At 50.3% G+C, this 11,959-nt stretch overlaps 1 protein-coding gene across 1 annotated transcript; it reads left to right on the top strand.

Moving 5' to 3' along the window:
* The first annotated feature begins 6,991 nt into the window (after positions 1 to 6,991).
* On the top strand, positions 6,992 to 11,594 carry SLC25A37 (solute carrier family 25 member 37). Its single transcript, XM_026863138.1, has 3 exons — positions 6,992 to 7,273; positions 8,675 to 8,731; positions 9,890 to 11,594. Exons 1-3 carry the CDS (start codon positions 7,051 to 7,053, stop codon positions 10,408 to 10,410), a joined length of 801 nt encoding a protein of 266 aa, XP_026718939.1. The 5' UTR covers positions 6,992 to 7,050; the 3' UTR covers positions 10,411 to 11,594.
* The last annotated feature ends 365 nt before the right edge of the window (positions 11,595 to 11,959 follow it).

The following is an 11,959-nucleotide window of genomic DNA, read 5'->3' as shown; positions in this document are numbered from 1 at the left end:
CCCGGAACCCTCGGGGGCTGCCCCGGTGTGTGGCGGTGTCGGGGGGTGTGCAAGTGGGGACGGGGTGTCGTGGGGAGAATGTGCGAGGAGTGTTGGGGCGCGCAGGGCTCCTGTTGAAGGGACCAGGGTTGTACTGGGGTGTTGTGTACTGCATGGGGGGGGGTGAGGAGCAGGGGACGCTGCAGTGTGGAAGGACCCCGAGGTGTCACCCCCAAGGTCTCCGATGGAAGCTGGAGCTGCGCACCCCCCCGCCCGGAGCCGGCCCTGCAGCCCCTGGGGTGCCGTCCCGAGCACCCTCGGACCCGTCGAGCTTTGGCCCAACCCGCGGTGCCAAGGTGTGTGCGGGGCCTTGCCCCCTCCCGCTGCACCGCCCCGGTGCTGCTCCCCGGGCTGGGAGATGCCATCGCCGCCCTCCTGGCACGGGGCTGGGGCAGGATCCCCCCCACCCTCGGGGTGGCTTTTTTGGAATCCCACGAGGGAAAAGCTGGTGGGATGGGGTGATCCATCCCCCTACAAACCAGGATGGCTTCGAGCGGTGTGAACCTGCCCTTCGGCGTCCCCCCAGCCTTGTGGGAGCCGTGGCTTTGTCGTGGTGGGGGCTTGCACGGCTGAGGATCTGCTGGGGGTGTTGGGTGTCAGTGCAGAGGAGCTGCTCAAGGCCAGCGAGACCCTCGGTGCTGCCGGGTACGCACGAGGGAAGACTTCCGTGGGGTAGGAAGTTTCACGAAGGGTATTTCCTCCCTCTCCTCTACCAGCATGCTGCTCTGGCAGCTTAAAAAAGAGAAAATAAAATTGTGAAAAGCCAAACTCCCTCGGTACTGTACTGCCGGTGCTGACTCCATGGGAAGAGGCTGCAAGCTGATGCTCTAATTTCTTCTCTTTTCAATGCGGAGTTCCCTGAGAGAGTAGAAAGAGGAGAGGAAATGCCTTCACTTCGAGGCACTGGAGGTCTTGCCAGTGTGCAGCGATAAGCACTCAAAGGAAATATTCTGTGCTTTCCCTCTGGGTCTGTGCCTGCTGGACCGGGCTCAGAGGTTCGGGCTCCTCCGTGTCACGGGTCCGTGCCCACCCCGGTGCCTCCGTACCGGCTCCTTTCACAAACGAGCCTGGTGTTTTCTGCCAAGTCACGGTCAGAGCAGCCTGTCGTCACTCTGGACTTTATGGTGGTGTTTAAGAGGGCATTTCCTCTGCGGGGAAAAGGGAGAGGGAGAAAACGAAAGTTGTGCCTAGTTTCCCGGAGCGGGAGGCGCGTTGTAGGAAGTGTTGGTTGCGCTGGGCAGTGGATTCCCTGGTTGCTTAAGGGCCGGCAGCGCCTGTGCTGGAAGAGGGCTGGAGCAATGCCTTACGCTGGGAATAATCCAGCTCAGCAAACTGCCTCCAAGTGCTCAGAAGCTGATAAAATACTCCAGCTGTTGGCTGGCTGCGGGAGAACTCCGTTGGAGCTCAGACAAGGTCATCCCCGCGGGGTGGAAGGCAGAGTGAAATCCTGAGCTGCAGGGTTTGGGTGCTGCTCCTCTGTGCCTGTTCTGTCCGTCTGCTGCGGGAAAAGGTGAGAACCGAACCCAAAAGGGCCTTTTTTTTGTAACTGGAGTAACCAAACATTCATTAAGCTTGTAAGAGCAGCTGTCTTTCACTTTGCCAGGGAAAATGTGCCACCCTCCTCCTACAGAAGAGCAGCAAAGCTCCTTCCTTACTCTCTCTCTCTGGATTATGGTTACTGGGAGCGGTCATGGCTGAGCATGGCCCGTGGAGGAGGTGGGGGCTTGTGGATGCTGCAGAAAGAGGTGTTTCAGGCACCTGGCTGGATAGTGCTGTAGAGGAAATGTTTAGGTTCCAGCAAGTCATTTCCTCTGAAAGAGAAACTGAAAATGTTTTAATTTGGGGAATTGTTTGCTTCAGACACTTGCACAATTCCTGAGTTTGACGAGGTTGGGGTAGGGCAGGCTGTGATGCTGGTGCCCTGTTGAGGTGAGTCAAGGCGAGCAGTTGCCCTGTGGACCTTGGTGAAGGTCCTCGATACGCCTGTGAGACGGCTCAGAAAACACCCAGAGGTGCTGGTGGTGCCCGTGGTGTGACACGCTGGGATGTGATGAGGGAGGGTGTCAATCCGTGATGCACGTGCCTGCGTGTAGTTTCCTACAGCACCTGCCTGCGATAACCGTGCTGCAGCTTCGGGCACTGCTGGGTGTACGTGTGTTTTGCAGCAGTGTTGCTGCTTCTTTAGAGGGGGAGAAGTGTTACAGGTTGTGTTTACCAGCTAAAGCTTCGGCAGGAAGGTTGTGATCATTGAGACTTGGTGTCTTTTCCTTTCCATCATTTTCCTTCTAATGGTAAAAATGCCCTTTACAGCCTGAACTGCACGTTGGCCTCTGTCTTACCCACTTAACCCTGTGGTTGTATTAAAACACTGGTGTGAACAGGCTTTTAGATGTGTGCTGATGGTGTTTCTCCTACTGCTTAGGCTTGTTTTATTTTGTAGCTGCTGAAAACACAGCTGTCCTGGCAAGCCTGATCAGTCTCCAAATTAATTTGAGAGATCAGCATGTCAAGGATTTCTTGTGATGGCAGCAGAAGGGAGTTTATGGAGGACTTCCCTGGAGCCTCCTCCCACCTCTTGCTTAAGCCATTTGGTGGCATTTCTGCAAGGCTGCTGGAGCTGGTTTCCCAAGACAGGTAAAGTAACTGCCTTGGGGATGTGAAGAACAGTTGTTCTCACCTGGGAACTAATTCCTCATGTGAGACAGCTCAGGAACTGGAGATGTGCTGGGCTTGAACTTCCCTTCCTTGCAGTGGGTGGTGGTTGCACTGATGGCAAAGTCCTTACTCCAGCCCTGTGTTACTAACTTCTCTATGAAGACCTGAACCACTCTCACCAAGCACTGGTTTATGTAGAATTTGGGGTTAGGGATGCTTGCCTTGGCTTGGGTTTGGTGGTGGGAGGTTCTGCATCCACCCATCTTGACACAGGTCCAGGGGGAGCAGTTACTTGTGTTTCAGCTGATAGCGTTGGGGTGCTGGAAAGTCACGGCTAACCTGTTGGACTGACCCTGTGCTCCCCTCTCATGGGCCTTTGCAGACATGGGTGGGTACCACACCAAGCTGAGGAGCTGCTCTAGCTGAAAAACAGCCTAGCAAAAATAATAGGGAGTTTAGAGCTTGCGTGTGGGTCATGCCATAGCAAAGCCTTCCCTGGCCAGCAGGATCTGACCCAGTCGCTGCATAAACGCTGCTTATTTCCTGGTAAAAGCATATTGTGTTCTCTGTGTCTTTTGTTAGCTGCAGAGAGACCAGTGTGGTTGTCTGTCACATGAACATGCAGGCTGAACTTTGAGAAAGCATGCTGTTGTTCACTTAAAAAAAAGAGGTAAATTAGATCTGAGCTTGTTTGTACAGTGGCATGTCAAATCGGTGACCCTTTGCGAGAATATGCGAAACTAGAGACCTGAGTCTTGTTAGTAAAACAATTCTAGATAGAAAACTAGCCTGGACTATTCCTGTGCTCCAGGCAGCAGGAAGGCTGGGTCTGTAAAGACGGCGCTGGTCCACCAACAGCAGGTAACCTGAGGAACCCGAAGCTGTGACTTTTGGTGTCACTTATGCCCAAGCTGAAACCAGGACTACCAGGATGCTTGTGGTTGTCAATGCACTCTGGCCTTATGCAACAAGGATTAACCTAAGTAGGTGGAGAAGTATTTCTTGGCTGGTTTAACAGGGGGGTGAGGCTCCTCTCAGAGAGGTGGCAGGAGCTGGCCACGGGTGAGGACTGCATAGCTCATAGCAAATGATCATTCTTCACACCACGATAAACTTATCCTGGACAAAACAGAGCTGAACTTGTTTTCAGCGCTCTGCCTCTTGCAGCAGCCACGCAGGAGATCTTGGGTTTGGTTACACCTTGGGCTGTTTGTCCTGTTTGTGTCCACAGCTTTAATGAAAGGTCCAAGCCTGCAGACCTGGCTGTGCTGGTGATGATGAAACTGCAGCGTGCACGGGTTAGGGGGGTACAACATACACTTATCGCCTGCTCTGGGGTACAGTGTGAGCTTTTGAATGTCTCTAGAGTGGGCCAGATGATCATCAGAAAAATAAACATTGATATTTATTCATTCTCTTGTGAAAGCAACTGGATGCTCAGTAAGGGTGGAGGTACTCGAGGTTAGTTCTCAAGAGTGCAGCACCACATGCACATGCCAGGCTGACAGTTTATTGCTCTACAGGAGCACTTACCCCTGATTACCTTTCTGATGAGATGACACTGCTTGTGTGCTTAAATTATTCTGGCTGCTGCTTCGAAGGCATCCCAGCAATAGACTGGGCTGAGATCGAGATTTGGGGGTCAGTTCTGGAGTCTGAAGCAATGCCTTCAAGTTAAAACTAGCAGAGGAAAAAAAAAAAACCACCCAGCACAAAACCACCAAACCAAAACCCCAGCTGGATGCTACCAGCCTGGCAGCGGTGGCTTGTGCTGAGTCATGCTGATGGTGGAGCTGCTGCTGGGATTTTCTCCAGGGCATCGTGAAATCCAGCCGCTGCCCAGCCCCTCCTGGCGAGCATCTGTGGGACAGGAAGGTGCAGAGACCCTTGGAGGGGTTGCAAGACCCTTACGCCCACTCAGCGAGGGCCGAGAGCCGCATTTAAAACCTGTTTTTATATTCCAAGATAATTCAGCGCAGTTGCTGCCTTAACAGGAGGATTTTTTTCTGAGCCTTTGGGTTCATTTCCAGTGCTGTTCGTAGGTTTACATTGCATTTAGTGCTCTGAAACACGAAGCTTTGTTCAAGGCCACCAGATTCCCTGTTGTAGGGTGATGTCTTGTCATGACCACCAGCCAATGCTTCAAAGTCTGAAATTCAGTTAGCCACTGAACTAAGTCACTCTGCAATTGTAATTCCTGTGCAAATTTTTTTTAGAACATTTATGTGCAGAAATTTGTTTGACTTAGCCTCATGTATCGGTTTGCTTTCATAGCTTGGTTTTATTATCCTGGGTTAAAGTCCTGAATTCAGCTCTGCTCTCTTCCTTGGTCTCAGAAAATGTATGTGAAAGTTTCCTGTAACTAGAGCGGTGTTGGGAATCAAAGGTCCAAACCTGAAACACTTTGTTTGGCTTCATCTTGCCTGAAAGCTCAGCTGTAGTATTGCCTCCTGGCTAATTACTGAAGTGATTTGATAAGCTTGGAGGGATGTGTCCTAGGAGGAGGTGGGGAGGTGGCATGGGCAGCCCTTGCTCTTTCAAGGGCTCTTGAGTCTCTGCCAAGGACTGAGCCACTCGTGTTGCTTTGCCTGCAAGGGCAGTGCCGGTGTCTGCGTGTTGCCAGATTGTTTGGGGGAAACTGTTCTGAAGATGGGGTGTCCCAGTGGACAGGCTGAGGCACTCCTTCCTGTCAAACACGAATGACCTCTGAATTTGAGTTGTCAAGCTTCTTCAAAGAGCATTAATTTGATGGAGCCTCTTGCAGGTTGCTAAACACCCGTCTCCTGTGGCTGTGCCCTTCCTCAGGATCCGTCTGTGTTTGTGTTCCGAGGCATGAGGCCACCACTGAAGGCTGTATCCCTTCGGACTGGTTTTGGTGTGATGGGGTGTATCAGCTTGTTGCAGACCGGCAGGACTTGTGGGCTGCTCAGCAGGAGCAGCAGAGAGCCCTTTGCATCTCGATTTGCTTGGCCCTGCTGGGATGGTTGTAGGGGTTTAAGCTTTGCCAAGTGTCTCCCCTGTTGCTGGTGGGAGGTGGCTGGGGTCTGTGCCCTGCAAAGGCCCGTCGCAGGTTGGCATTGTCCTTGCAAGGGCTTTGAGCATTGCTGGTGTGTGATGGCATCAGTCTGCAGAAGCCTGAAACAACCTGGGAGTGGCATCACTTCAAGCACTGAAGCATTTGAAGATTTACTCTGGGCTGGAATCATGAAGGGGCGGCTCAAGGCAATTCCAGATCAATGATTATGTAGTTCTTGGTACTTTCATAAGAGGCTCCTTCTGTCATACACGTATGACTGTGATATTGTTTCCAGAAGAAACTCAATACCAAATCTCTTCCTGAACAAAATTTTTCTTCTGTTTCACTTTTTTCTTTAAAAATAATGATACAGAATCCTGGGGAATCTTTTTACGAACTGTGAATCTGGAGTATTTATCCTATCAGGATATTTATAGCCATGTCCATAAGCATGGTGATTATTCACCCTTATCTTATACTATTTGGTTGGATTAGATGATCAGGGTCTTTTCCAACCTAGATGTTTCCATGATATTTCAGAAGCTAAAATAAGTAATTTTTTTTCCCCGTGGTGCGTAATTAAGTGATGGCAGTGAGTTTAATAAGATGCTTTGGATGCCAGAAGCTTAGCCAGCTCCAAAAATCTGTGGAAGAAAACCCCATCAAGGACGGTTGAACAAAGACACAGGTGAAACCTCCAGGCTCAGGGCAGCAGGGGCTGGGAGGGAGATGGGCTGAAGATGGGGGGCAGTCACCACCTGGGTCTTCCTGTGCAGGAGAGCAGGGTGGCCTTTACCTACTGCTCCTTCTACGGGGGGTGTGTGTGTGTTACTGTGGGTACCCCATTTTCTCAGCTCGCCCTTCTAGGAAACCCATTTCCCAATCGAGCGGACTGACGCTTCGTGCCAAGTGTCACAAGCAGCTGAGCAACTGCAGGAGAAACAAGCTGGGGCAGAGAGCCGGGAGTGTTGTAAGCAGGAGGCAATTAAAGACCTAACTGTATTTCTTCACTGAGTCTTTTGAACGGCTGTGCTAGCTTAATTCCCTGCACTTTCGATGCATAAACAAGAGCAGAGGTTACACTTCCCTCCGCCGAGCGCTTGTCTGAGCAGTCCCGTAACGTTTTGGTGTTGCAATGGGAGCACAGACTTAATCTTGCTGGTCTGGCAGGCGAAGTGTGGGTAAATAGTGCCATGGCCCCAGCGTGGGTGCAACCAGGGACTTAATTTTTGCCCCTTCTAATAATCTTGGAAGTCTCGTAGCTCTTTATGACTCGTGCTTGTTGCATTAGAAACGAGTAACTGAGGCCTCTCCCTTTGTGTGCTTTGTTGCAGACAAGGATGCAGAGCTTGCAGCCGGACCCCAAAGCCCAGTACAGGAGCGTGTACGAAGCTCTGAAGAAGATTGTCCTTACAGAGGGTTTCTGGAGGCCTTTACGTGGGATTAATGTCACCATGCTGGGGGCTGGCCCTGCCCACGCAATGTATTTTGCCTGCTATGAAAAAATGAAAAAGTCTCTCAGTGATACTATCCAGCATGGAGGAAACAGCCACTTGGCCAATGGTATTTTTGGGGTTTGCACACAAAAAAAAAAACCCCAAACCACTTGCAGTTAGCAGCATGTGCCTTGCTTCGTGCACTTGTCCTGGCATCCTTTGCCCTGCCCTGCTCCTGGAGGAGCTGCTTTAGGCACCTGCATTCGGGCTGCCACTGTAAATATCCGTATGGAGGGATGTGGGAGGCAAACCCCAGGCTTGCCTGTCTCAGCACTCTCAGGGGGAAGTTGGGTGGGCAGGTGCTTTGTGCTGGTCACCATGCTGCCCTGGAACCTGTGCCCTGTCTTAGGACTAGTTAGAGGCTAGAGATGTCTGGCTGCAGAGTAGAGAAGCCCTTCTTGGCATTGTTGTGCACCCTCCAAGGTGATTTCTGCACTATTTAATCTCAAATTACTCTAGCCCAGGTAAAAGGTACATTGGACAAGAGGTGTTATGATGCAGTGGCAGGCTCTTTCTGGTTTTATGTTGAAGGCATCATCTAAACCTCTTGAGGTTTGAAGTACGAGTTGTTCCAGATGTTGGAGCTCCAGCATGGTAAAGCGCACTCTGTGTGCTCACCCCTGTTAAAGATTTTGCTTCTACCAGGAAAGCTTTTGCTTTTAGGTCCAGTAATACTACTGTAACAGCAGAAACTCTCTGAGCAGCCAGGGGTGTTACAAAAGGGTTTGTGCTGAAGACGTTTCTGCCTGGTCCTTGAGGTGATGTGGTGGTAGGAATCTGCCATGGCAGTTACTTAACCAACTCAGTTAAGGGTATATAATATCCTGGCTTGCTGCTTTTTGCTAGTAATACACTTCCCGTGTTTACCTTTCAAGTAGCTACAGGCTTTCAGTACCAGTGGGAGAACCAAAGCTCTGTGCTAATGAGAAATGACCAAAAGTCATTTGGGCAAGAGAGAGTTTGAGATGGAAACCTACATCAAAGGAGAAGGTGTGGCTGGAGAGGCCCATCCTAGAGCCAACTGCAGATCATTAATAGCTGGCTGGATGTTTGCAGAATCCGTGCCATTAGTGTTTAAAACTAGACTGAGTAAATGGATGAAAATGCCTAATTATGGATGTGCTGAGCCAGTTCTAAACATTGCTCATCTCTCAGCGTGGCGTGGGCTGGGCCAAGCCAGCGGTGTCTTAAACAAAACCTTGGGTTGTAGGGAATAGTGAAGGTGGTGGCTGCGGTCTGCTGAGCGGATCCTGGTTTCTGTCAGGCTGTTCTGGGTGGGTTTTTCTGCACTGGGAATGAGTCGTGTTGCTGGGCTGCAGCTCCCCAGGCAGCTGTACCTGGGTGCTTGGGGGGGCTGCAGGCTGCCTGCGCCATCGGCTGCTGCCTCCGCAGTGGCAGTGCCTGAGCAAGCTCCTGGCTTCTGAATCTTTTTTTTTTTTTTCCTGAAGGATGCTCTTGTGTTTTGCAGGTATAGCTGGGAGTGTGGCCACGCTACTCCATGACGCGGTGATGAATCCAGCTGAAGGTAACACCCTGTGCTGCTGGGGGAAGTGCTGCACCCCGTTAGCCTGGGAAGGCACCAAGGACACCCTGTGCCATCTCAGCAGCCGATGCCCTTTGCTTTAGTGACTCTGCCCAGCTTTCATGAGCTCAGACAGGCCAGTGGAAAGGCATAAATTCTGCCTGCCTGTTTTCTCTTGCTTGCCAAGGGGTTGCACAGCATCTGTGTGCCCTATTGTGACTTTCCAGAAAAACGTGTCACCTCGATGCTCTGCTGGTGCGTCTTTGCTGAAACGATTTCTCTAAAACTTTGGGCCACCCAAACAAAACTGAACTTAGTCATGTTGTTAGACAAGTGCAGCAGCTGGTGGCACCATTGTGTAGCCCTCCCGGGTAGGTAGAGCCTGGCATTAAGAGGACTGACAGCAAAATGCAGCTAAACTGAAGACAATTATCTGGAGTGGCAGCTGTTCACTGTTTCTGTATTGTACTTCTGAGTTGGCCCAAAGTCCTTTTTTTTTTTTTTCTGAAGGAAAAAATGTCTCTAGTGTTTCAAATCCTTTTAATCATATCCTGATTAAATGAATTGGATTTAATTGGCATTTTAAGTCAATGGAAGTTGTTATATTCAGGGCTGGGGACTGTAGGTGGGGTCTGTTGCACTTCCCAGGTGATGTAGTTATTTAATCACCTTTCTGCCCTTGTCCTCTTGGCATGTCAGGATTTCCACACAGCAGCTCCACATCCTTACAGATGCACCTGTGGGTCCTTATCAGTCTGTTTTAATGCTTTTACAACTAGGACTAAAGGTTCATTAATTAAGCTTGAGGAGAGGAGTGGTTTAGCCCATGGGAGGGCTGTTGGACCAAGGCTGAGCTCTGACCTGCTTGCCTCACTTGTGATGTTTAGTTTTTGGGGGACACTGGACAGGTTGTGCTGCCTTTTGGTAAAAGCCTGTCGATAAACTCATCACTACAGAAACATCCATCCTATGTCGTAGCAGTTGGGACTTGGAAGGAGAGGTTGGCTGTGGGTGGTTGGGTCTGGGAGCAGAGTTTGGTCTGGGTGTTGTGATGACCAGGAAAGGTGTGTCTTAGCTAATAAGCTGTTATATCCCCCTGTGTGTGTCCTGCCTGGTGCTGCCTGCCCTGCCTTCACCCCCTGCGGCCATCACCTGGACCAGTGGTGAAGCAGCGGATGCAGATGTTCAACTCCCCCTACAAGTCCGTCCTGGCGTGCATAAGGACAGTGCAGAAGACGGAGGGGTTTGGTGCCTTCTACCGCAGCTACACCACCCAGCTCACCATGAACGTCCCCTTCCAGGCCATTCACTTCATCACCTACGAATTCATGCAGGAGCAGATCAACCCACGCCGGGAGTATAACCCCCGCTCCCACATCGTCTCCGGCGCCATCGCAGGGGCTGTGGCGGCTGCTGCTACCACGCCTCTGGATGTCTGCAAGACCCTGCTCAACACCCAAGAGAACATGGCCCTGAGCTCTGTCAACATCAGCGGGCACCTCTCGGGCATGATGAACGCCTTCAAGACTGTCTATCAGCTGGGGGGCATCTCGGGGTATTTCAGAGGGGTCCAGGCACGTGTCATCTACCAGATGCCTTCTACAGCCATCGCCTGGTCGGTGTATGAATTCTTCAAGTACTTTCTCACAAAGCACAAGCTGGAAAAAAGAACGTCCTTGTGAAGGACTTGCTGAGAGTGAATGCAAGGCTCCGTGTCCCCTCTGTGCGTGTCTGTGTGTGCCTGTGTCAGCTCTGGGTCTCTGCTAAGGAACGAGCCAGGTTTCTGGTGGATTCACAGCTGACGTCCACTTCTCCCTCGGCAGGGATTAAAGTGGTCCTCAGTCACGTGTTCCCCTCCTTGCTTAAACAATGACATAGTTTATAAAGACTTATAATAATATATATATTTAATAACTTTATTTTGGAGAAGTGAAATGGCTAACTGATATTTTTCTCTGAATAAGTTTGAAGATGTAGTTTACTCCTCACCAGAAGGCTTAGGTTATGCAGCCTAGGCTGGGGTTTTTTTTACATCAAAGAAGCAAAATATCCTGTCACAGAACTTACTTTTTTTATAAATATAAAATAGATGGATAATGTTTATCCTTTATTTTTCTATGTAGGCATTTGGGTTGTTTTTAAATATTATTACAGCTAGATGCTAAGCTGTTTAAAAAGGGCTAAATTCTTCCATCCTGTGTAAGGAAGACACAAAAGCATTTATTTTTATAGCCAGATTGGCTTTAATTATACAGCATTTAGCCCCCGAGTGGTGACCCGGATTCTCATGTGGGTGTCAAGGTACTTGGTAACCCCTTGAGACTTGCTGGGATGGGGGGAGAAGGAATAGTGACACCACTTTGGGAAACTGTAGGACACCAAGGAAGGGCACCCCAAAATACATGGTCACTTTGTGAGGGAGAGGGGGAAACTATCAATGCCATTTTTTTTTTTTTTTACAAGGAGACTCTTAAAATAAAAGTAGGTTTTAAAGAATAGCAATTTTTTTTTGCAAACACGTTTTTAAAAGGTACATTTCTATGGTGTGTGATAGCTGAACAGCTTTCATCCTCCCTTAATTTATTCATACTTCTTCACTAAGACCCTGATCCCACTTACAGGAGCGACTGTGCACATCTCGATAGCTGGTGGGATCGAAGTGGGGTGCACAGATTTTTCTCTGCTCCCTGAGGGGGGGACCAGAGCTTCTGTTTACAGTTTGGCTACTGAGTCGCAAGGGTCTCATCCTGGCAGCACCAAACCAGCAGCAGGCAGTGAAAGTCTTCCCTGCAGAACTGAAGCCACCTCCTGGCCTGTGTTTGACAATAAGCTGCTGCTCATCTCTGTTGGGGAGGAAAAAAAAAAATGTAGAGAGGTTCCTCGTGCCTTGGGATTGGTTTTACTGCTGCGGGATGCTGAGCTTTGTGGTGGCCAGCGAAGTTGTGCCTGCTTGGGGAGAGTGGCAGCCTTGCTGCGTGCCCTGCTCCTGCAAACAGCCTGCAGAATACATCCTTTAGCCAGACACTTGGGTGATCAGTAGCTAATGAGGGATTTTAGGGGCCTGGATGTGTAAATAGAAGTTACAGGACACCAACTGGCAAATCTGCATCCTCTCTGGAACCTGCCCTGCCAGCAGCAGCTGATGTCTTGGGCTGGCACGGTCTCCTTATGGTGCAGCTTGTGGAGATGTGGCTTCAGCTTGTTGTCAGCCCTTGGGGGGGGTGGGGGTGG

Source organism: Athene cunicularia (genome assembly GCF_003259725.1).
Source record: "Athene cunicularia isolate RWA chromosome 22 unlocalized genomic scaffold, athCun1 chr22_part1, whole genome shotgun sequence".
Classification (NCBI taxonomy): Eukaryota; Metazoa; Chordata; class Aves; order Strigiformes; family Strigidae; genus Athene; species Athene cunicularia.
This window is presented reverse-complemented; position numbering and strand designations above follow the sequence as displayed.

Coding starts and splice junctions, on each gene's coding strand:
- SLC25A37 (XM_026863138.1), top strand. CDS start 7,051: ATGCAGAGCTTGCAGCCGGACCCCAAAGCCCAGTACAGGAGCGTGTAC. Junction 7,274..8,674: donor AAACAGCCACTTGGCCAATG/GTATTTTTGGGG, acceptor TGTGTTTTGCAG/GTATAGCTGGGAGTGTGGCC. Junction 8,732..9,889: donor GGTGATGAATCCAGCTGAAG/GTAACACCCTGT, acceptor CACCTGGACCAG/TGGTGAAGCAGCGGATGCAG.